The following is a 26915-nucleotide window of genomic DNA, read 5'->3' as shown; positions in this document are numbered from 1 at the left end:
GATCTGCTGGGCCTGTCCATAGATGCCCCTCTGCGTCTTCCATGGCGGCCGGATCTTCTGACTCAGGGCCCCTGCTTCCATTCGGATCTAGCCTGTCTTGCTTTTACGGGATGGCTCTTGAGACGTCCATCCTAACAGCAAAAGTATTCTCCAGAAGGGTTGTTTGAACCATGCTGCAGGCTAGGAAGCATTCCTCAGCACACATTTATCACAGGCATACCTATTTTTCTTGGTGTTTGACTAGGGCAGCGGTTCCCAAACTGGGGGCCTCATTCAGAGGCGGACGGAGGATGCAAGCGGTTGCTCAGAAACTGGGCGGTCACTTGCATCCTGACCGCCCGCCTCTGTTGCGGTCGTTAGGCTGTGGGTTAACACCCACAGCTCTAACGACCGCTCGGGTGATGGTCGCGATGGTCAGAGACCATCGCAACCATCGGGGCTTACAATGAGACCCTAGGGTAGGGTCTCACTTGTCGTAAGCCCCGGAGAGCTTCTGGCTCTGTCAGAGCCGGAAGCTTTCAGTGGGGCCTCCCCCAAACGGGAGGCGTTCCCATGGGAACGCCTCCGTTTGGGCTGCCAACCCCTGGCCTGCCTTCCAAACGGGGTAGGCTGTCAATCAACATCGACAGCTCACCCCCTTTGGAAAGAGACCCGCTACGACCGGCGCTGTCGGTCGTAGCGGGTCTCACGCATGCGCACGAGGGAGCCGGCTCCCTCGTGCGCATGCGCACTGGCAAAACATTGAGGCGGTCGTAGACCGTACGGCCGCCTCTGAATAAGGTCCAGGGTGCTGGAACTTTTGTCTAGGAATGATGATGTTTGGCCATGCAAGATGACGTTTTGCCTCATTCTGAGTCTCGTTTTTTGGAGGGAAAAATCCGAACTCGGCGTGCAAATTCAAACCTATACGAGCCTGCACATCCCTACTTTAAACCCCAGGTCTTTCCGCCTTTCTCGTGTCCTTTTTTTTTCTGCTGACCAGTCTGGATTTGGGCCTTCGCCTCTCAACCTTAAAGGTCCAAGTTTCGGCTTTGTCAGTCCTTTTTCAAAGGCAGATAGCTCTGCTAACAGAAGTGCAAACTTTTTTCCAGGGGGTTCTCCATGTTCAGCCTCCGTTTGTTTCTCCTGTGGCTCCCTGGGATCTTTCTTTAGTTCTCCGTACTCTCCATTCAGCTCCCTTTGAGTCGTTACAGTCAGTTGATTTGTATTGGCTCACGCGTCTGGTCGGAGGGTATCGGATTTGAGCGTCCTTTTGTGTCTCTCCCCATTTCTTGTGTTCCATGCCGACAGGGCTGTATTGAGGACTCGTCTAAGCTATCTTCCCAAGGTCATATCCCGCTTCCATATTAATCAAGAAATAGTAGTTCCTGCATTCCAGACTACAGATCCTTCTCAGCCGGAGGCTTTGTTGGATGTGGTGAGTGCTCTCCGACTTTGTCAAGAGGACCAGAGAGATTCACAAGTTGGACTCTCTGTTTGTCTTATATGATGTCCATAAGATGGGCTGGCCGGCTTCTAAGCAGACCTTGGCCCGCCGGCTTCGCTTTACCATTTGCCATGCTTACTCCTTGGCACATCTTCCTACCCCTGCCGTGGTGATGGCCCATTCCACCCGGTCAGTTGGAACTTTTTGGGCAGCACACTATGGGGCTTCTGTTGAACAGCTCTGTAAGGCTTCCACATGGTCGTCTGCTCATATCGTCATCAGATTTTACGCTTTTGATACTTTTGCGTCCTCGGACGCTGCCTTAGGGTGTTCTGTGCTCACTGCAGCTCAGGAGCATCCCCATCCATTGGGGACAGCTTTAAGACATCCCAGAGTCATCCTTGTGACCCCTAGTGGAGGAAGAAGTCTTCATGTCTGTCAGGGGGAGTTTTCTTGGTGACTGGTCTGGCTGTACTTTCCATGGCGTATATGGTTCTGTATGTATGCCAGCCTTCCTTCTCCTTCGCCTCTGCCTCGCTCCTGCCATAGTCTTGCAAACTAAATTGAAGTTCATTGGCTGGGGGTGGGGTATACTGGAGAGGGGGGTAATTTCATTAACTGTTTGGTGCCCAGACTCTCCTCTCCAGGCTATACCCAAGAGTCATCCCTGTGCCCCCTATGGAGTCGAAGAAAAAGAGGTAAGACATAAGTCTCCTTTTCCGTTAGTTTAGGCACCCCAAATTTAAATAAAGTGCGTTTTTTCAAATAGTTTTTTAAAGCATTTTTTTTTATTACTTTTTTGATTAAAAATGTTATTTTGGTCTCAAATCACCACAAAATCACCTTTTTAATGCTTTTTTTTTTTTGCAGTTTTAATTTAATTAGTTTGTGAATAAACGGGAAAAGTTTTTTATGATTTTTTTTTTTCTTCTTTTAAATTGGCATTTCTAATTGGACTTCTCATTCCTGGGGAGGGAGCATTCGTGCCATGTTTGTGAGTTTCATGGAACAAACATGGCACACTTTTGCAAACTTGCACCTAATTGGACTGATATCAAATAAAAAACAACCCTCAATAGACACTAATACCCCTTTTACACCAGAGCTAAAACCCGGGTAGCTCCTTGGTGTAAAAGGAGACAGGGTTGGATTCCTGGGTGGAGTGACCCGGCAATCAACCGAGGTAACCTGCAGGGTTTAACACAGGAATGACCCATGAAATCCTGCAGTGTAAACGGCGCGATTTGGGTCACGATGACCTGGAGCGTGCCGCATGCCGGCCTCAGTGGCGCTTGGAGATTATGTCATCTCCAAGCGTCCACTTCCACTCCGGAACAGCCGGGTCACTGCAGACCCAGTTCCGATGTGAACAGCCGCCGACTCGGGAGTATCCTAGGTCGGCGCCGGCTAAATTCCGGATCTGATCCGGTTTGGAACCCTGTTCCAACCTCCTGGTCAGACCCGGAATTTAGGTATAAAAGCAGTATAAGTCAATCTATGTATATAAATACCCGCAGCTTTGAGGTGAGGTATAAAGCCTCCTAGTAGAATCTACAAATAGTATTCTGATAGTGTACTGAAAGGTGCACAGTGCTGGGAGATTATATAACAATTCTATGACATGAGACTAACAGGTATGCTAAAAATAAACAGATGTAATAATAACAGGTGATTTTATGATTGATTAACTGCAGGATACAAATAATCAAATCCATGTGGCAGAATCCACCTGCGCGAATATCATATAAATGAAATAATATATCAAAAGTGAAAATCATATACTGTCACCAGCATAGGAACAAATAGTAGATGGTGCCCTCGGTGACAGACCTCCTAGAACGCTTGCATTTACATTTATAATCCCTGTATGTGCTGAGTAGACGAAATGCCGGTAATTAGATTCCAGTGCTTGGATGTAGCAATGAATCGCCGTTCTCTGTTATTAGCACTGTGGCTAGATGATAAACCTGCCACACACAGAGCCCACTGGATGTAGTTAGACCCTCCAACAGTCAATGGAAGGGATCCGATCCTGCTTATGCATGAGCTGTGCTGAAACCACCGACTGCAGCAAGCAGCATTGAATGGCAGCAGGAGTGTGCGGCTTACTGAACAATAGTGGAGCCGCTGATGTCCGCTCAAACAGCCGGTATAAAGGCATGGCAATGACCGGTGTCACTGGATAACAGCAGATATATGCGGCTGATTATGCGGTGGTGAAGCCACTATAAGGAGGCAGTGCAAAGGACTCCCAAGGAAAGAGCAGCATATGCCTCTGATGAAGCCGTGGAAGGAGCCACGGGAAATGCGTCAGTCACTGCCGCGAGCCAGCTCTTCATAAGGTGTTAAAGGTTCACACTGCAAGGTTACACGGGTCATTACCATATTCAACCCTGCTCGCTATCCAGGTTGGTCAACCCAGTAATCCAACCCTGGTCCCTTTTCAACTGAGCTGCAATCCAGGTTGACATGGCAATAACCCAGGTTATTTTGCCAGTGCAAAAATATAAGGTATTTAATAAAAATTGCAGGTGGTTTTATTGAAACTTATAAACTAAAGTTGCCCAAAGGTAAAAACTAATTTCACATAATTCTTGTCTGACATACTATTTTTCAATTAAATATTAAAATAACGAGTAAATATCAATAGTTTGGAACTAGGATCATAGTTTAATTTTGACCCTCCCCAGTTCTATCACTAGGGGGTCTAGTTACTGATATTCTGAAATAAGGCTCATTTTATGTTGACGCAATAAGCATAACGCAATGATCGCAAACCTCCTATCACCGCAAACTAGCAATATTGGCCTTCATTCAGAGCCACTCGCTATTTGCGGTCGTTCGTTCTAAAACAAGGGGTGGCTATTCAAATGAACCGTTCGCTGTTTGCAGTCTGTTCACGCCTCTAGGTCTGAATGAGCGAACAAAACTTGCGTTCGTTTTTTGGAAAAATACGCCCCCTGGCCGCTCGCATCCTACGTCATGTCCGCTATTTATTAGATTAATCGAGTAAATCGACCAGGGTATGAACTGCTCGCTATTCTTGTGGTTGTTTTTTGCTACCACAATTTTGCGAGCAGTTCTGGCTATAAAAGAACCCAGTGACGTGGTCAATGACGCTGCTGTTTTAAATATGCACACCCATAAAACGCCCGTTTTGACCTTTAAGCACGCCTGCGATCGGATCTCCACTCCCTGTTTTCAAGCACCTTCCCCTGTTACCACCCACATACGCCTCTTTGTCACTCAAATTATCAGGCATTCGCTATTTTGCGAGCACATGAATTTCGGCCGCACTGAGTGGTTCGCGCATGCGTATTACGATCCGTACGCATGCGCAGTTGGGCAAACATCGCTCGGAGCGAACGAGCAGCCACTTGCGTCCGGCTCTGAATCAGGGCCATTGTCAGGACAGCTAAACTTCTGGGCCACAGGGAATATGCTCATTTGTAACAAAGTTACCCAGTTCTAGCATGCTTAGTGGAACTGAAGGCTGAGACTTGGGCTTTCAGTTAAAAAAAAAAATAAAATTACAATTATTACATTTAAAAAATAAATATATATCTGCTGAGAAAAAGGAAATATCTAATTGCCGCTATTTACCATTAAAACATAGCTTAGGCAGCTGTGCAATGCTCTGCTGTAAGGCTGACTCACCACTTGGATGCAAAGAGAATTCAACTTTATGTCTCAACAGGGAAAGCAGCTGCTGCTGGGTCTCCAATCGGTATTCCGTTAGCGGGTGGCAACTTATATCTTCAGTGGATTTAGGAATCAGATCTGACACTAAAAAGCCTAACAGCTCCCCCGTGACCACTCCAATACCCATTATAAGGTACAGTACCACGGCGCTGCCAATGTGCCACAAGTTACATATATAGACAATGATACATTTCATGGGAATGACAGATTCCCACCATTGTGTGCTGGATGTTGATTCTTGTTCTGAAAGATAATTCACCTTTAAAAATGGTGCTGATTAAAGTTAACTATAAGCAGAAGCTACATTGGTGCACTCTATCACCAATGAATAATTTTAAGTAAAATCTTAATTTATTAGATATGCGCTAAAAATCGTATTGGTAAGGCTCCATACACACGTAAAGATTATCTGTCCAACCATCCAACTAGTTGATTGGTTGGAATGAAAATCTGGTAACGTATGGGAGTAACTGATGATCAGCAATTTGCTCCTAAATGCCAGAAAACAGATGAACATGGACGTCAGACAAGTTCGTTAAATGTTTGATCTAAACAATTTGTTCAAACAACAGTTTTTGTCCATTTTCCGGCGTTTGGGAGCAAATTGCTGATTGTCATTTGCTTTCATCCCTTACCAGGTTTTCATTCCAACCAATCACCTAGTTGGCTGGTTGGACAGAAAATCTTTACGTGTGTAACTGTGTATGCAGCTTAGGAAGTAATACATTTTCATGTATAAGTGTCAAAATAAATGCATGAATTGAAAGCGAACAAAGTATAAGATAATAAATAGAAATATAGTGTTATTAGAAATGAATAAAGTGATTAAAACTGCTATCAATTATTTTAATCCAATATTATATTTGTCTTAGTGTCAATATTCACAAATGGATGCAATTCTGTGATATCAAAATGAAAGTTCCACCGTTATATTGTCGGTATAAATAATTGTCAAATTGCGAATATGAAGATATAGATATCACAGATATATAGTAGAATGAATTCTTCCTATTAATCATTAGATTGGTTTCACAGGGAGTGAAATATCTTTATGATACTGACTCATATAGGATTGATACTGTTTATAATTGATACAATTAGAATAATCTGTATATGTTATGTATCAATTAGTATCAACATGTGTTCATACTAATATAGTGTAACAACTTTCTTAAGGTGCATACACACACGATTTTTTTAACGATTATCATTAGCTATATCGTTTATCATTCAATCGTTGAGAAAATCATTCACTTTCTGAGTTAAAACGATGAACGATTATCGTTCATGCGCGTTTACGTTTGTAGTTCAGTCAGACTAACCAACTGAACGATTTTTATTAAAGGAATATGCAAAAATCGTTTGTAGTTCAAAAAAATCATTCATTACACTTTAAAAAATATGACAGATAATCTGACAGAAAATCGTTCATAAAATCGTTCATAAAATCGTTGGTAACGAAATCATTGTGTCTGTATGCAGCTTTAAGCTGCATACACACACAACGATTTTGTTACAAACGATTTTATGAACGATTTTCTGTCAGATTTTTTAAAGTGTAATGAACGATTTTTATGAACTACAAACAATTTTTGCATATTCCCTTAATGAAAATCGTTGAGTTGACAAATCTGACTGAACTACAAACGTAAACGCGCATGAACGATTATCGTTCACCGTTTGACTCAGAAAGTGAACGATTTTTTCAAACGATTATCATTAAACGATATCGTTTAACGATAATCGTTAAAAAAATTGTTGTGTGTATGCGTCTTAAGTATCAGATTAGAAAAATCTTGTTTTAGTAATATTAGTTATGAGTCACGTATTTATTAATTCTAAAAAGCATATGCACACATGTATTCAGTAAGGCATGGACATAATCATTCCGATCTCATTAGATTATGTCCTGACTTATACCAAAACTCTATAGTGGATGATATTTTAGCAGTTGCACGTATTTATACAGATGCATGTATTTAATAACATATGAGCATAGTCAGGCTGATTTTATTAGACTGTGTTCTCGTTCATGCTCATCTTCTGTATAGTATAGATTAGTTTGTATACAAAAAATACCATTAGTTAATAATATGTTATCGCACTTATTCGACAAAGAGATATTCCTTGTCAGCTTATAAATTGATGAAAGGCACAGTGGAATGACGAGGTACTGATATTAGTTCATTTCTAACAGCGTATTATATATTGCCCTTTAGCACTCTAACAGAGCCGTGCGTGTGTTCTGTCTGCAGTGATTATAGCACAGTAGTTGTCATCTGTAATGATGTAATGAACATATTATAAGTTTAGTAAGGTTAGTTTTTTTTTCGTTTCCTTGTGAACATATATATCTAATCAGTTGTTAGCACCACCACATTTTCTGATTATATTTAGAGCGTGAATTACTCATTTATCATATTTTGGGTAAAATCTCCTACTTGTTAATATTATTACATAATACTATATAGTGCGGGAAGATTCTGTTTCTCTCTTGTGTGTTCTATAAGCAGAAGATGCAATTACTGGGGAATTGCCAAACCCAAAAAACAAACCAAAGAAAAAGCAGTGTTATATGCTCATTATAACTACCTTGATAATGCACAATAAAGTATCTGCACTGTTCTGCCAGAATAACAAGTACTGTATATCTGAGAGTTAGGGGTACAGGTTGAGTCTCCCATATCCAAATATTCCGAAATACGGAATATTCTGAAATACGGAATTTTTTGGCATTACTGAGATAATGAAACCTTTGATTTTTGATGGTTCAATGTACACACACTTTGTCTAAGGCACAAATGTTTAAAAATATTGTATAAAATTACCTTCAGGCTGTGTGTATAAGGTGTATATGAAACATAAATGAATTTCATTTCTGTACACAAACTTTGTTTGAGCCACAAAATGATTGAATATATTGTAGAAAATTACCCGCAGGCTGTGTGTATAAGGTGTATATATAACACATAAATGCATTCTGCGTGTGTATTTGGGTCCCACTCCCAAGATATTTTATTATGGTATGCAATTATTCCAAAATACGGAATATTCCATTATCCAAAATACCCCTGGTCCCAAGCATTTTGGATATGGGAGACTCAACCTGTATATTTAATGAAGTGCTGTTTTTTAGAAGTGGAGTTGTTGCCCATAGCGACCAATCAGATTCTAGTTATCTTCTAGTAAATGTTAGATAAATGATAAGTAGAATTTGATTGGTTGCTAGGGGGCATTTTTAAAATCCCATACCAGTAAATATATTCCTTAAGGTGCAAACAGACTGCACAGGACTTGAGTCTTGGGCCTGTGTTATTGGGAGCAGTTCCTCTGCCTGGTCAGTCCCAGGGGCAGCTATTCATCTCCGCCCTCTTGCATTATATACTTATATACTTTGCATTCTCTTGGAGTATGCTCAGATCAGCATACCGCCTACTTGTCTGCAGCCAATTACTTGCATCCTCTGAGTTTATAGATTTGGCATTAGTTGTACAAACTGCCAGATTATTGTGCTCTCTACCTTGAAGCAGAGCGCTCTGACTCCTCTGTATGACCTTAGCTATTCTCGATGACCCGGACTCCTCTAATGCTGGATACTCACTTGGCGATACATCGCTCGTTCTATCGACAAGCGATATATTGCGAGTGCATCGACAGATGTGTACACCCGATATTTCTGAACAACGTCGTTCACAGACATATCAGGTCGGCCCTACAACACAGCCGATGCCGATATATTTGACAGATCTATTAGCGCATTTGCAGGTGTGTATGGGCAACCCACCGACCGCCCGTACACTGGCTGCAGGGACCGTCGATACTGACATCACAACTGGACGGGCAATGGTAAGTGTGTCTAGCTTACCAATTGGCCAATCTGACGGCAGATCGGTCTGCTGACCAACCCATCATCCTAGTGTGTACCCAGCATAACTCTCTGATCACAGCAGCTACTAAAGATCATTCCAGCTCACCCACTGCAGATAGCTACAGATTGTTATCCCGCTCATAGATCCTGGCACTGCTCCTTACCGCTGGAATTCTAACTTACGCCCTCAGAGCCCGAGATTTCCTTGCGTCCAGGAGATACCACACTAGACCATACACTATTATACAGATGACTCCTTCTATTTTGTACATAAATCAAATGCAATATACAGTATAACTTCCTTATTTTGGTGCTTATTTATCAAAATAAATTTACAGGATATCCCCCTAAAAAAACACCCATTTTCGGGAGATATCTGCAGATTTCAAGTATCCCCTGCATGTATCTAGGAGGAGACCACAGCAGAAATTGGAGATATCTTTTTCAATCGCACAAACAACCCTCACAGGTTTCTATAAGGGGCTACTATTTATGACATATACCAAGCTGTTATGTAACACAGTAGTAGCAGCACTCTTTGTCAGGGTTAGGTCCCACAGGGTAATATATATGCCCAGTACAAGTTCTGTATTACTATTCTCGGTATATGTCGCTTGTATGTTTAAAAAGTGCGACAGAATCAGGCCTAACTGAAGTAAATCTTCATTTGTTGCCAATATGTATAGGACCATTATGTTATCAGGCTCCCCATTATAGGTGATACAAAGGGGAAACTAACACTGCACTCCAGGCTGTGCACAGCACACAGTTATGCTAGGTACACAGCATACATGCCTACTCTCCCGGAAGTCGCGGGAGGCTCCCGATTTTTCGGGTAACCCCCCGCACCCCCGGAAGAGTAGGCAGATCTCCTGCATCCCGCCCACTTCCTAGTGAAATGGGCAGGATGGGGCAAATGGCATAATTTAGCCCCGCCCCCTGCTTGCGGACCCGCAAATCGCGCCCTTTTCCCAGCGGTGGGGCGGGGCAAAAAGAGAGAGAGAGATTTACAGGCTATTAAGCTATACAGGGATGCCCTACTGAGGTGAGCAGAGGAATGCAGTATGATTAAAGTCTGACCTGCACTCTGCACACCCAGTCATTAATTAGTTAAGTTTTATTGCTTTCTGTACCTACAGAACCTCTCTGCAGTTGACAGCTATACTGTTCTTTACAGAACCACAGAGAAGGGATTGTTTAGAGCAGTCAGCTGAAGTGTAGGGTGGATGTGTAGCGCTGTGATAAAAAGTAATTTATTACAGACCTTGCTCCGGCTGTCCTGAAGCAGGGTTTTGTTACTGAAGGAAGGAGTCACTGCTCCGTGTTCTTCCTCTGACTTCTTCCCGTGGAGAGCCTGCCTGCCTGCCTCAAATTCTGCTGTTCACTAGGGGAATGTCCGTTCCTGAGGCTGCCGCCCACTGCCTGCCTTATGGGGAGGGACTACCCGCTCTGTCACAGCCCCCTGCTGCTTGTACTGTCTGAAGGAAACTCCTGAGTCCTGCTCTCTGTTACTGCTACAGCTGGATGTCAGTCAGAGCTGCCGCTCGTCAGTCCCCTCAGGAGTGCAGGTAATGAGTACACAGCAGGCAGGGTAGTGAGCTCCGCGGCTGCCGCTGTATATGGAACAGCTGAGCTGCCGCCGGCAATAACCGGAGCGCAGGCAGCGATATCCTGCTCTGCTCTCCTGTATGGGGGACCCCTGTGTGTGGGGGCCCAGCAGGGCCAGATTAACAATGGGGTGGATGGAGCTACAGCTCCAGGCCTCCACATAAAAATAGGCCCATTGTCATGACAACATGATGTTGTCTGTCCATCTGCTCTCCACATGGTCAGCCATAAATCATAAGTCATAGAAATACAATTTTACCTCACAAAATTAAGCATTTTTTTTTCTTTTACATATTAACGGAGACATTGGGGCTAATGGAGCGTACACACGGTCAGATTTGTCAGACTTGTCAGATGAACGATTGAACGATTAAACGATCTGAACGATTTGACCAAAGTTTTGAACGATTTGAACGATTGAACGATTTTTGACTGCATTAAAATGAATGGAATCGTCCAAGTCTGACTGCAAACCCATCAGATGTCAGAAATCGTTATCTGACCATCGGGAACGCGCATCGTTGATCGTCCATCGTTCAGGCATGTCAGATATGAACGATTTTCCTTCAGATATGAACGACTGAACGATTTTTAAATCGTTATCGTTCATATCTGAAGGAAAAATCTGATCGTGTGTATGCACCATAAGAGTATAATTGGTGTACACACCCACATGGCACTGACCACACCCTAACAGCACTGGTCACGCCTCCTCTGCTTCTCATAATAGGCCCTTGGTCATTTTCAGCTCCAGGCCTATGTGGCCCTCAATCCGGCCCTGGGGCCCAGGGACGACAGCCCCTGTCCCCCCCCCTATAATCCGGCCCTGCCGATAACAGCTGTCCTTTGTGATGCTGCCGGGCAGAGGTACTTCCGGGATTAACACTCAGAAGTACCTCTGGCGTCCTTCTGCGCATATGGGGAATTCTGTAAAACCACGAAAACTGCATTTCCTGGAGTTTTACCGCATTTTTATATTTAGTACTTCTCGCCCGATGTGTGAGCTGCTCCAGAAAGTGTCTGACTATAGTTTAGGCTGAATATACACAAATGTTTATAACCTCAGGTCACCTGTGTACTTTCAAAGAGGGGGAGAGGGGTAGAGGACGGACACTGCTACCTGTCTGCAATACTGAACCAGCCTGGCATGTTATACATGAATAGAAGAGCAGGGGGAAAAGTACAGGTGCAGCAGCTGTCTATATAATCCACTTCTGCTGTCTGTACGAAGTAGCTAAAGAATGTCTTCTTTCATTTTTGTGCTGGCGACCTCAGTCACCGTCCTCAGCAGAGCCCCTCAGGAACCGGCACCCTTAGGCAAGTGCCTAAAGCTGCCTAATGGTAGCATCGGCCCTGTCTGCAAGAGTGTACAGATGATATGTCTGTGAACGATGATATTCACAGACATATCTGGTCCACCCTGCAGCACAGTCAGTGTTATTATATCGTGCAGATATATCGATGCATGTGACTGTCTGTAAAGCTGACCCGCCGACCAACCCATATGCTGGTCCAGGAAACGCAGACAATGACATCACTACCGGTTCCCATGGCCAGACATATTGGGCGGCGTATTGGTAAGTGTATATGTACAGCATCGTTTGTGCATACCACTCATCTAATCGTTGGATCGGTCAGCCCATCGGTGGGCGGCCGATCCATCTCTCAGGTGTGTACCCAGCATTATACACTCTAATGACAATCGCAACTGTGATTGTTTTCCGTCTCTCCAAACGTGTTTTTAATGACAGGCTTCTTTGAGTATTACATAACCAGGCTGTGAACTAATCATTTTTATACGACTGTGTTTTCATTCTTAGGATTCCTCAGAATTGCGCAGCCACCATTAACTTACTGGCACACGACCCTGATGGAGACTCTGTGCGGTGCCGATATGGATATTACTATGGAGAATGCTCAACTTGTTCCACAGTTTTTGCAATAGATGAAGTAAGTTTTTGGATCATGTGTTGACCTTCCGTAGTCTTTGACACGGCCTTTAAAACATAGTGACGCCATCACGCTAAACCTGCTGTTTCCTTCTACTTAAACCAATAAGTATTTGCAAGTGGCCTATAGTATTTCAGTAATAGATCATGTGATATATACTTTTAAGCTAGTGTGTTAAATAAGTTATATGAGCCATTATTACATACCACTGTCATGGAAGTCTCAGATTCTAGTCCCACATTCACAAATATAATGAATTGACTTCACTAACATTTTCTCCCTATTCTGTGGCTCTGTTCCTGTATATTTCCACTCTTTAATCAGTGTTATATAGGTAGAAAAGCCCCCGGACACCCTGCAACTGCAACATTTATCACGCTGTCGCTGAGTGACAGCAGCAGGATGGACCTTGCCCAAGTGCTTGATTCAAGATTGGATGTGAGAGAGAAATACAACCCTCACATGAAGTCAGTACTTTTAAGTGGTGGGCCCAGGTGCAAAAATATGCTTTGTGCCCCTCCTCCACCCCACCCCAAGTTCACAGTATGCCATAATGCAGTGGATGACAGGGAGAGGCAGAAAGTAACATGGAGAGGGTGACAGGGAGAGGCAGAGGGTGACAGGGAGTGGGTGAGTGGGAGAGGCGAGGGTGACAGGGAGAGGCAGAGGATGAAAGGGAGAGGCAGAGGATGATTGGAGACACAGTTTGTGACTGGAGAAGCAGAGGGTGACAGGGAGTGGGTGACAGGGAGAGGTAAAAGGTGACACGGAGAGGCAGAGGGTGATGGATAGAGGGTGACAGGGAGATGCAGAGGGTGACAGGGAGAGGCAGAAGGTGACATGGGAGAGGGTGACAAGGAGAGGCAGGGGGTGATAGGGAGAGGGTGACAGGGAGAGGTAAAAGGTGACACAGAGGCAGAGGGTGATGGATAGAGGGTGACAGGGAGAGGCAGATGGTGACAGGGAGAGGCAGAAGGTGACAGGCAGAGGGTGACTGGAAGAGGCAGAGGGTGACAGGGAGTGGGTGACTGGGAGAGGCAGAGGGTGACAGGGAGTGGGTGACAGGGAAAGGCAGAGGGTGACTGGGAGAGGAAGAGGGTGACAGGGAGTGGGTGACTAGGAGAGGCAGAGGGTGACAGGGAGAGGCAGAGGGTAACAGGGAGTGGGTGACTAGGAGAGGCAGAGGGTGACAGGGAGAGGCAGAGGGTGACAGGGAGTGGGTGACTAGGAGAGGCAGAGGGTGACAGGGAGTGGGTGACTGGGAGAGGCAGAGGGTGAGGCAGAGGGTGACTGGGAGATGCAGAGGGTGACAGGGAAAGGCAGAGGGTAACAGGGAGTGGGTGACTAGGAGAGGCAGAGGGTGACAGGGAGTGGGTGACTGGGAGAGGCAGAGGGTGAGGCAGAGGGTGACTGGGAGATGCAGAGGGTGACTGGAGAAGCAGAGGGTGTCAGGGAGAGGTTAAAGGTGATAGGGAGAGGCAGAGGATAACAAGCAGTGGGTGTCAGGAAGAAGCAGTGGGTAACAGGGAGAGGCAGAGGGTGACTGCAGAGGCAGAGGGCGACAGGGAGTAGTAGTGGGTGGCAGGGAGAGGCAGATGGTGACAATCGTCCGGCTACACCACAACATTCATCTCAATGCAAATGAGGGATCTGACCCCTTTAAGCATCTGACTCCCCACAAATGCCGTGGGAAACAGTGGCAGATTAAGGTTTGTGCGGCCCCAGGGCAACTAACTTGTGGGGGGCCCTACCAATAAACTTGGCAATATCATATACTGCCGATGTTATTAGAAAGTATAATGTGTCCATACTCCCTGTTAGAGATGGATGGTTAGTAGGCAAGAGTTGTCTGGTGCCAGCCTTGAGGGCTGGTACAATTTGACTAGTCGTGGCCTGGGGCAGATGATGTGATGCAGCCTTTGGGCTGTGGATACAACCTTGAAGGCTGATTAGTATTGACTAGTCATGGCCTGGGGCCCCAGGGTAAGATGCAGCCTTTGAGCTGATGAGGCTTTGGTGGAGTGGTACAAAGAACGTAGAGCTGCTACCAGTGCCGCCAAGATGACACTGGCGCCGGTGCGCTAGATTTCGCACTTGGAACGCTGAGTTGCTACCAGTGTCACCGAGATGACACTGGCGACGGTGCATTCAATTGCGTACTGATGAGGCAGAGTTGCAGCCAATGCCGCCGGGTTGACACTGGAAGTGGTGTACTGGATAGCGCACTGATGAAGCAGAATAGCGACCAATGCTGCCGGGTTGACACTGGTGATGGTGCACTAGCTTGTGCGCTCTCGATGCAGGAAGGCAGCTGGTGTCGTCGAGTTGACACAAGCCGCCGGACGAGGATAGGCGCTTCTGGGGAGGAAGCGCACCGTGCCGCCAAGTTGACACTAGCAGCACCAGGAGGTGGAAATGCAGACCGTGCCGCCTGGATGGACAAACGGCAACGAACAGACACAGTAAACTGGCTCAGGAACTTGACTGATCAAACAGGAGACTGGAACAATCAGAAGCACGAGAAACTCTATCACCGGCATCGGAGCAGCGCTGACAGCAGGAGGATATGGATTCCAGATTCGGAGCAGCCCCAGAATGACAGACCATTTAGGTTGGTGGAGTGTCAACGAACACTAGCCCGGCGTTCAGCTCGCACAGAATTGTCCGTGCGGCGGCTTGTGACACTCCCAGCACCACAACTGTGTTAAACATTCTGTAGAAACCACAGTTCACATTATGCCACACAGCAACCCCAGTTAACATTTTGTAACAATGCTCCCACACCGACCATGTAGCTATGTGTTGGGTTCCTCCTGTGTATTGGAGCACCGGGGCAACCGCCCCAGCTGCCCCATTGTTAATCCAGCATTGGCAGCACATATTTTATATTTTTTTATTATCCAACCTTGCATCTTCCCCCTCAATGTATACCCTCCAAACCTGGTCCCCTGCAATCCTGAGATTCCATGCACTGACTGAGTTTTAGCCAGAGATTTTGTGCAAAATAGATGTAAATGTTCTTCATTTTGGGCAGTGATTTACAACTGAACATTCTGCTTATTTTACATGTATATGTGCTTCTGCTGGAGGTAGAGTTAAAAATGCATTCATAGTCATACCATAGGCATATCTGTAATGCTTGCAGGGTTTGCGATGCACACGGGCCCCTCAGTCCACGGGGCCCTTTACCACACACCCTGCACCCAGAGCATACCTAACTGGTGCCAACATGTGGGTCCCCCCTCCCACACACTGCCACTTGCCAGAGACGGTAGGATGCGATTGTGTGTGTGTGGGAGGGCTCACTGCTCGGAGAAGAAGGAACCGCAGTGCCCGCTGGGCATTAATACCTGTGCCCCTGGTTCATACCTCCCAATATTGTGTAGGTAGTAATCAGGACAATGTGAAGGACATACCAACCTCATGAGTCAAATGAGCGGAGAGTTGTCCCATTTCCCCATTCCCCTTGTTTCTTTTCCTTTCCTCCTCTCTTGTCAATCTCTGCTACAGATAGATTGTTCTTTTCCTACATTCATTTATATTGTGTATTATATGTTTACTTTCATTTCACTTTTCTATTTTCTGTTGGTTTTGTGTTTTTATCATTTTAAAGTTTAAGTCCAACAACAAGACTCTTCGGTCATAACCTCTGGTTTGGCCCTCCTTCTTTTTACTTTGACCATGGTCATTTACTTTGTTGTTGTTATAAATAAAAAGTTTAAAAAACATAAAGAGTGAGCAGACAGTGGGTGGATAGTGAATCCACATTTAATACAGAGGGGGAGATCTACTAAGCCTTGGAGAGAGAGAAAATGGAGAGAGATAAAGTATTAACCATTAGGCTCCTAACTGTCACTTTACAGGCTGTGGACCCGATTTAGAGATTAACGCAATGGCGACGCAGATGGAGCGATTGTTTGTCATCGCGCGTGCATATAAACCGCACTGCACGTGCGCAGCGATTGCATTGCGATTACTGAAGCACAGAGGAATCCATCGCCGAGTGAGTGACAGGTTGTCAGCATTCGGGGGTGGTAACGGGGGGTGGTCAGAAAAATGCAGGCGTGTCGGGACCGTTTAAGCGTTGTTACATAGGTGTGCATAAATTAGCCATTGTGATAACCTGCGCAGCTTGAGAGCCCCCTGCGTGTCAGTAGAGCCGCCGATTCAGCGGCTGGTTAGACCTGCCGCAAGGGCAAGATGGTCGCTCGATATGCATAGGTGTTACCGCTACTTACACAGGCAAGCGACATCAGCAGTGGGCGTCCTTATGCTCGGGAGATCTTTGGAACCATTAGTATATTTTCGCCGCTGCATTGCATACGAAGTCGCAGCAGCAATTGCATTAGCGTCCATCTCTGAACCAGGCCCTGTGTTTGAAAAATGATAGTTAGGAGCTGATTAGTTGGTACTTTAGCTTTCTCCAAGGCTTAGTACATCTCCCCTCCCGACCCTAAATGGGATGCAGTCATAAGGTCGACATTCACAATGTTGACACCACAATGTCGATAGTTATGACGACATTATTTAAATTTCGACAGGCAACCCATCGGCATCCTCAGATTGTTGTTATGTTCACAGTGTCGACACCTAAAATGTCGACCTGTGAAATCCATACATTGTTAGTCAGTGGGACAGGTGGGTTAGGGTTAGGCACTAGGGGGACGTTAGGGTTTGGGATAGGGGAAGAATAGGAGAAAGATACCACAGGGACCCAGGAAACACCGCTGGGGATGCCGCTGCCGCCGGGAGCCGTTACTCGCCGCTAGAACACCAGGGATCGTTTCTTGACATTCTGTCATGTTGATATTTCAGCAGTGTCCACATGATTAGTGTCGACATGGAGAATGTCAACTTTACAAAGCCCCCCCCACCCTAAAAAAATACATTATTATCCTGTACAATACATAAAGACATGGCAGGGCTACCCAACGTTGTAGTGGTGACCCCAGCTAGTGGTATGTGAGAGAAAAACATGCTTTTATTTTCTTATTTTTTTATTTTATTCTTCCATCAAGCTGCCAGGCCAAACAGTTGTAAGTGCAGCTATCTCACTGGGCAACCTCTATTATTTTGTGTTTTTTTTTCTGGTACATATCTGGCAACTTTGATTCTCACACCCCATCACGTCCAGCGACTTTTACTTGAGGGGATGCATGTTTTAAAATGGAGGGTTTCTGATGAATTTGCATCTATTCGCACTCTATTAAACACGGAAATTTGCAAGTTGACAGAAAAATCACCAGGTACCCGTGACCAATGCTGAATCTGATGGATGGAGAGAGTCTTGTCTCCAATGCAAAGTCTTTCGTTTATGCAATAAGTAGCATTATTAAAATGATATATTGGGCGGAATGTACTAAAGGAAAAATGCGGTGAAAACACAGTTTTCAGGGTTTATACTGCATTTCCATATGTACTAAGCCCAGGCCAAACTATTATCGTTGCCGGAGGGTAACGCAAAAAACCTGGCATTACCCTATAGAAACCTAGGGGCTTATTGCCGCACCCCACACCCGACACTTCGCCACCGCCCCGCAGTCGCCCAGCACTGGTGCCCACTCAACTTAGTGTCCTGGTCACCGGCCTGCACTCCTCCTGAGTCTCCCGCCTCCTCCTCCTAATATTCTTCTGGGTGCAGGGAGGAGGAGCCCGGGACTTCCTGCACATGTGACCAGCAGGAAGCTCCCAGGGCTCGGAGGGGGCGGGGTCCCACGGAGACACCCTCGCCCGGCGTCTGCTGCTACGCAAAGGGCAGCTTTTATCACAAGAGCTGTCCTTTGCAATACTAATAGCATATGTTAGTACATATGCGATTAGTAAGGTTGCGGTGACTGGCGGAATGGTCACCTCAACCTTAGTACATCCCACCCCCTCTGTCTAATAAAAAAAAATGCTAATTCAATTCCATTTATTGATAAAATTGTATTTTCATGGTAGATATACCCGTAAATCGGTAACAGTCTGTATATAATTGTCATTCTAGAGCCGCTGTACTTTGTCTGTTCCATCATGGATGAACACTGGCTCCTATGTGCTGGAGTTGGTTTTTGAAGACTTTCCAAGCGAAAATATTAGACTTACATACAACGATGGGACAATTCGATATAAATACAGAACATTTATCCGTAAAAGACGTGAGGTACCAAAGAAATCTCAAAATTACTGGTATTGGCCCACAACTGACACTTGGGTGTCTGAACCACAAACTGATCTTGAAACAACTGATATTGCAGAAACTCTTCATACTACAGGGGGGGATCACCAGAGAGATCACTGTAGAGGCTGCCACTACTGCAGAAAAACGCTATGTGACATCTGACACGTGGGCGACTGAACAACAAACTGAAGTATGGACTTCTGAACTTGAAACAACTGATAATGCAGAAACTCTTCATACTGCAGAGACCACCACAGCGATCACTGTAGAGGCTACCACTACTTCAGAGAAGATCACCATAGTAAACACTACAGTGGCTGCCACTACTTCAGAGAAGACCACCACAGTAAACACTACAGAGGCTGCCACTACTGCAGAGAAGACCACCACACCGATCACTGTAGAGGCTGCTACTACTGCAGAGAAGATCACCACAGCGATCACTGTAGAGGCTGCTACTACTGCAGAGAAGATCACCACAGCGATCACTGTAGAGGCTGCCACTACTGCAGAGAAGAACGCCACAGCGATCACTGTAGAGGCTGCTACTACTGCAGAGAAGATCACCACAGCAATCACTGTAGAGGCTGCCACTACTGCAGAGAAGAACACCACAGCGATCACTGTAGAGGCTGCTACTACTGCAGAGAAGATCACCACACCGATCACTGTAAAGGCTGCTACTACTGCAGAGAAGATCACCACACCGATCACTGTAGAGGCTGCTACTACTGCAGAGAAGATCACCACAGCGATCACTGTAGAGGCTGCCACTACTGCAGAGAAGATCACCACAGCGATCACTGTAGAGGCTGCTACTACTGCAGAGAAGAACACCACAGCGATCACTGTAGAGGCTGCTACTACTGCAGAGAAGATCACCACAGCGATCACTGTAGAGGAGGCCACTACTGCAGAGAAGAACACCACAGCGATCACTGTAGAGGCTGCCACTACTGCAGAGAAGATCACCACAGCGATCACTGTAGAGGAGGCCACTACTGGAGGAAAAACCTATGCGGCTGAGCTTTTCACAGATACTCCTTCAGAAAGCACCCGAGACACTGTTCCAGAAACTGCCCCTACTCAACACGTTGCAGACCTTACCACGGCTAAACTTGTAGAAGCATCTACTGAACGGATATTCACAGAGGCTGTAACGTTCCCTTATAAATCAACAGAAATTGATTTTTACCAAACTTCTGTTCAATCAATCAATACGGATTCCCTGAGTAAAATCTCTCTGCAGTTTTTGGTGGAAGGTGAGTGTAGTCTAACCGCCAACTCTATAGTTTTCATGTTATCGCAGAGGCCACGCAGACCCCTCACAGAGTGATTGACAGGAAGCGCCATTTGTGAGTGGTGACGGGCGGGGGGGGGGGGTCAGGCGAATGCAGGCGTGCCAGTGCAGGGGCATGCATAAATTATCCACTGCGTCGCCATACGCAGCCATAGCACTGATAGTGTGCGTGGCTGTTAGCAATTTCTGAGTAAGGTCTGGGCTTGTGCAAGTGTGCATATGGGTCCGATGTTACCGATTGTGTTGCTATATTGCTAAGTATTACGGATGTCAGACAAGGGAAAGTGGGCATCCTTATGTTAGGCTGTGATCGCAATGCTATACTGTGAACGCAATGCATTTGCATATCACCACTGATATTAGCAACTGCGTTGCGTACGCATTAGCAGAATAGTGATCCGTAGTGAATCAGGCCCTCTGACTGCTGAACACTGGTCTTGTAAAAGGTCTAGTTAAGGACTGAAATGTTGTTTCTGCACATGTACCCTGTCGATATATTGTGAGTAAATAGTATTGCTTCTAGCAAGTCTGGTGAGTGCGGACATTTTTTATACATTATTATTGGGACCCCAGTGGAAGTTGGGATAACTCTGGTTTGTTGCACCCCAACAATGGATGGACATTTGGAGTATTGAGAGTGCGGCTCTATCTACATTTATATATACTTTGTGCCTGTGTATCCAGGCCTAAGCCTATGTATGCTAAATTGCAGTGTCTGATGCCATTAAAGACACTGCTTTACCAAAACGTTGCTCACATACAGCCTGCTGTGAAAACTTATTTCTGAAGTCCCGGAGTGCAACCCTGTTCCGCCATTTACATGCACCTCTTTGGTAGTGCACCTGGGCCCATCGTGTATCGGTTAAGTGAGTGCCAGCTAAGTAAGTTCTGGTGTGTGTGTGTGATATATATATATATATATATATATATATATATATTCATTCAAGAAGTGGCTGGCACTCAATACTTTACAAGTCCATCTCACCTGGGTGCCTCCCAAACTTGTATAGTACAAAATGGATCCAAAACGTTGGCACTCACAGGGTTTGTTCAACGGATAAAGGGTGGTGTAAATACACCTAACTCACAGCAGGAACCTTACTCAGGCCGACCTGAGTAAGGTTCCTGCTGTGAGTTAGGTGTATTTACACCACCCTTTATCGTTGAACAAACCCTGTGAGTGCCACCGTTTTGGATCATATATATATATATATATATATATATATATATATATATATATATATTAGGGGTGAGCGGGTTCGGTTTTACTCGGTTCTTATCGCCACTTTACCGCAATTTCGGCTTGATTACATTCGCTACCCAAAACACGTGTTCGGCGATAGCCAATAAAAAGATCCGAGTAAAACCGAACCCGCTCACCCCTAATAAATATATATATATATATATATATATATATATATATATATATACACACACACATACAGTCAGGTCCATAAATATTGAGACATTGACAGAATTTTCATATTTTGGCATCTATTCACCACCACAATGGCTTTGAAATGAAACAAACAAGATGTGCTTTAACTGCAGACTTTCAGATTTAATTTGAGGGTAATTACATCCAAATCAGGTGAACGGTGTAGGAATTACAATGGTTTCTATATGTGCCTCCCACTTTTTAAGGGGCCAAAAGTAATGGGACAAACTAAACAATCCTAAATCTAACTTTCACTTTTTAATACTTTGTTGCAAATCCTTTGCAGGCAATTACAGCCTGAAGTCTGGAACGCATAGACATCACCAGACGCTGGGTTTCATCCCTGGTGATGCTCTGCCAGGCCTCTACTGCAAATGTCTTAAGTTCCTGCTTGTTCTTGGGGCATTTTCCCTTCAGTTTTGTCTTCATCAAGTGAAATGCATGCTCAATCGGATTCAGGTCAGGGGATTGACTTGGCCATTGCATAACATTCCACTTTTTAGCTTTAAAAAATTCTTTAGTTGCTTTTGCAGTATGCTTCGGGTCATTGTCCATCTGCACTGTGAAGCGCCGTCCAATGAGTTCTGAAGCATTTGACTGAATATGAGCATATAATATTGCCCAAAACACTTCAGAATTCATTCTGCTGCTTTTGTCAGCAGTCACATCATCAATAAATACAAGGGAACCAGTTCCATTGGCAGCCATACATGCCCACGCCATGACACTACCACCATGCTTCACTGATGAGGTGGTATGTTTTGGATCATGAGCAGTTCCTTTCCTTCTCCATACTCTTCTCTTCCCATCACTGTGGTACAAGTTGATCTTTGTGTCATCTGTCCATAGGATGTTGTTCCAGAATTGTAATGGCTTTTTTAGATGTTGTTTGGCAAACTCTAATCTGGTCTTCCTGTTTTTGTGGCTCACCAATGGTTTACATCTTGTGGTGAACCCTCTATATTCACTCTTGTGAAGTCTTCTCTTGATTGTTGACATTGACACATATACACCTACCTCCTGGAGAGTGTTCTTGATTTGGCCAACTGTTGTGAAGGGGTTTTTCTTCACCAGGGAAATAATTCTTCTGTCAACCACAACAGTTGTTTTCCGTGGTCTTCCGGGTCTTTTGGTGTTGCTGAACTCTCCGGTACGTTCTTTCTTTTTAAGAATGTTCCAAACAGTTGATTTGGCCACACCTAATGTTTTTGCTATCTCTCTGATGGGTTTGTTTTGATTTTTCAGCGTAATGATGGCTTGCTTCACTAATAGTGACAGCTCTTTGGATCTCATATTGAGAGTCGACAGCAACTGATTCCAAATGCAAATGTCACACCTAGAATCAACTCCAGACCTTTTACCTGCTTAATTGATAATGAAATAACGAGGGAATAGCCCACACCTGTCCATGAAATAGCTTTTGAGTTGATAGTCCCATTACTTTTGGCCCCTTAAAAAGTGGGAGGCACATATAGAAACCGTTGTAATTCCTACATTGTTCACCTGATTTGGATGTAATTACCCTCAAATTAAATCTGAAAGTCTGCAATTAAATCACATCTTGTTTGTTTCATTTCAAAGCCATTGTGGTGGTGAATAGAGGCCAAAATATGAAAATTCTGTCAATGTCCCAATATTTATGGACCTGATTGTGTGTATGTATATGTGTGTGTGTGTATATATATATATATATATATATATATACATACACACACAGATGGTATAATGGTTAGTGTTACTGCCTCACTGCACTGAGGTCGTGGGTTCGATTCCCACCACGACCCTAACTGTGTGAGTTTGTATTTTCTCCCTGTGCTTGCGTGAGTTTCCTCTGGGTGCTCCGGTTTCCTCCCACACTCCAAAAATATACTGGTAGGTTAATTGGCTCCAAACATAAATTAACCCTAGTGTGTATGTGTGTGAGCATGTGATAGGGAACATATATTGTAGGCTCCACTGGGGCAGGGACTGATGTGAATGGATAAATATTCTCTGTAAAGCGCTGTGGAATATGTGTGCGCTATATAAATAACTGGTAATAAATAAATAATAAATAAATGTCTGCCCATCCCCTCTAGAATGTAAGCTCTCACGAGCAGGGCCCTCTTTCCTCTTGTGCTTATCCTTTCTTTACTTATATTATCTGCTCTATACTCAAAAGCACTTAACCCGTGACTTTTGCCATCCTGCTACTGTTGCAGTAATGTTTATATACCATGTACTTGTCTTGCATTGTCTTAAACTGTATGACACTGTTTTCTTGTTCTGCTCAACTGTTTATGTACTGTGTTTACGTACTATGTAAGGCGCTGCGGAACCCTTGTGGCGCCGTATAAATAAAGGATGATAATAATATATATATATAGCATGTAGATCAGGCGGCACTCATAGCAACATCTGTGTCCTGTAATATGTTTGCAAACACTTCCATGTTTATGTAAACATTTTTCGAGGGAAATGTTTACATAAACAATGAAACGTTGGCAACATCTGTGTTGTGTGATATGTTTGCAATGAATGCCGCCTGATCTACATGCTGCATACCATATTCCAATTTCATTGGCTTATGTCAGGAAGGCACCTGCATTTTTTCCACAAAGTGTATTAGTGAGGAGAGCTGCTGGAGTGAATTATTTATTTATATATATATATATATATATATATATATATGTATAGCAGAAGATTGCAGCGCCAGTTGGGTACAAGTCCCTTTATGTAATGTTTTCTCAAATGTGTGTCTTTTATCTCACACTTTTACAAAAAATTATAATAATGTGAAACAGTTATCGTGCACCCCCAAAAACATATGAGTGTCAGCTCAACCAGCAAAATAATGTACCAGTGGTGATCTGTTACATATACAAACAATAAAAAAATATGCAAGAGCTGGCATAGAGTGCCTCCCGTGCTTATATAACTTATTATAAAATACTAACGAACTTAATAATTATATAAACCTAAAAATGTAAAGTGACTTTGTACAACTAAAGTGCTAATGCAAGGATAGCAAAATTAAATTACCATCATCCTCAAATACATATGTACAAAAATTTAAAGTGCAAATGAATGAAAGTGCAAAGAGTTCATTTAAAATTACATAAATTAATTTTAATCAGACACAACAATAATATCCTCCCACATGAAGGATAAAAGACATAAAACATAAAACCATGAACAAAATATGTGTATATATATATATATATATATATATAAAAATTTATCAGAATAAATAGGGATAAAAATCGTATCTGATAAAAAATGGCAAGTTCATGAATGGAAAGAGAATAGGAGCCTCCAACGCGTTTCGTCCGTGTCCTGGACTTCAAGGGATATCCCTTTTTGCACTTTCATTCATTTGGACTTTAAATTTTTGCCCTGTTGCACATTTTTATGGAATATTAATGCCATTAATATAGTCATATAGTCATTGATTCTTGAAGGATCTCTGCATTAGCACTTTAGTTGTACAGACCGTTCTCATCCTAAAGGTTATATATTAATAAGGTCATATGTATTTGAGGATGTATGTTCATATGTATTTGCATATATATATATATAAAGAAAAGACAAAGTCTTTGTCTTGTGCTAAAATAAACAGTTGTAAAAAGCTGCACCTCTCAGTAAATCTCCTGTTAGTAAGGATCAAACAATAATACACAAATGCAAAAAAAGGGTGCTATACAGAAGAAATTTTAAAATATAAGAGTAATGAAATTAGATGTATTCAATACAAAATACTTTTACTTACACATAAGGCCATTAACCAAACCACACCAACATACATCTCTTCGCTCATCTCAAAATATCTGCCAACCCGACCTCTCCGCTCAGCACAAGATCTGCATTAATTGCTCCCATTCACGCTAACAGGACTTTCTTCGGGCAGCACCCACTCTATGGAATGCCTTACCACGCACAATGAGACTTACATCTAGTCTCCAATCCTTCAAGCGTTCCCTGAAAACTCACCTCTTCAGGCAAGCTTATCAGATTCCAGAACCGCCCACATAACCTTCATAGCTTCCATGTCTAATTACATCCCCTTTCACAGTCCACACATAACCTCACACATTGTCTTTCTCTCACATCCTCCTGACATTTGGATGACATTCCTGTGTGACTGGATCATGCAGCCAACCAAGAAACTCTGCAGTCTGGCTGGACCAAATTGCAATATATAGCACCTATCCTTGTGTATCAATGCCTATTTCCTTATAGATTGTAAGCTTGCGAGCAGGGCCTTCCTACCTATATATCTGTCTGTTATTACCCAGTTTTGTTCTATTAATGTTCCAATTGTAAAGCTGCGCTATATAAGAAACTGTTAATAAATAAATAAAATGATATGATAAGATCAGTAGGTCGACTTTACTGTATCTACACGTCCACTAGGATACCTCAAGGTCTAGAATTGTGGAGGCTGATATGTCCGGGTGTTCCTAAAAATACACTCTCACCAAAGATCACCCAACAAGAAAAAGGCCCAATGGCCAATCAGGAAATAATTGGCAATTGTTTTATTTTTGATAAAAAAACAATGCATAATATATAAAAAAAAATTGCGTACAGCATAAAGAAGGTGACAAAGTATCCACAATCACAATACAGTTGAGGTGATGATCTAATCCTGCCACCACCCTTAAGGGTGTGAGCTCGATAGACATGGCACCAGAAACCCTACGCGTTTCATCCATAAATGGACTTCTTCTGGGGTAAGAAATCTTTAAAAAACAGGTAACATGGTATCCTAAAGAATTCATACATAGACACAACCAGTTAGATAGACATTTGCAGGAACAATAAAAAATACATACCAAGAATTATAATGCATTGTCATGAATGATATACTGGAAATCGTTCATAGATCATTCATAACAATAGGAAAATAATTATTGATTACAGAATCTAAAGAAGCATAAAAAAAAATCAACTATTGGCATATTGGTTAGGGACAAATCACTAAAAAATTCAGCCCCTATAGGGACAAATTTATTAGTACAAACTTATTAACAATTTTTATTTTAGAATTTATGCATTTTTTTATCAAAAAATAAAAATATTGGCAACTATATTTTTATTTTTGATAAAAAATGCAGAAATTATAAAATAAAAATTGTTAATAAGTTTGTACTAATAAATTTGTCCCTATAGGGGCTGAATTTTTTAGTGATTTGTCCCTAACCAATATGCCAATAGTTAATTTTTTTTTTATGCTTCTTTAGATTGTGTAATCAATTATTTTTTATACTGATCGACTATTGCGGCTTTTCTTGTTAGGTGATCTTTGGTGAGAGGGTATTTTTAGGAGCACCCAGACATATCAGCTGCCACAATTCCACACCTTGAGGTATCCTAGTGGAAGGGGCTCATAGACACAGTAAAGACGACCCACTGATCTTATCATATGATGTCATCACTCCTATATTTTAATATCTCTTCTGCATAGCGTCCTCTGGTTTTTGC

General features: G+C 43.5%; 1 protein-coding gene across 1 annotated transcript in view; it reads left to right on the top strand.

Moving 5' to 3' along the window:
- Positions 1-26915, top strand: part of LOC148504686 (uncharacterized) — a 71867-nt gene that overhangs the window by 9911 nt on the left and 35041 nt on the right. Inside the window, 7 exon segments of the mRNA XM_088448616.1 lie at positions 983-1158; positions 1291-1417; positions 1500-1615; positions 5124-5261; positions 12425-12554; positions 18541-18771; positions 18773-19976. Coding sequence (XP_088304742.1) covers positions 983-1158; positions 1291-1417; positions 1500-1615; positions 5124-5261; positions 12425-12554; positions 18541-18771; positions 18773-19976 — 2122 coding nt within the window.

This window comes from Taudactylus pleione, unplaced genomic scaffold (genome assembly GCF_031769625.1).
Source record: "Taudactylus pleione unplaced genomic scaffold, aTauple2 ptg000462l, whole genome shotgun sequence".
In the NCBI taxonomy this organism is placed as follows: Eukaryota; Metazoa; Chordata; class Amphibia; order Anura; family Myobatrachidae; genus Taudactylus; species Taudactylus pleione.
Note: the sequence above shows the minus strand (reverse complement) of the source record. Positions and strands in the feature narration are given on the sequence as shown.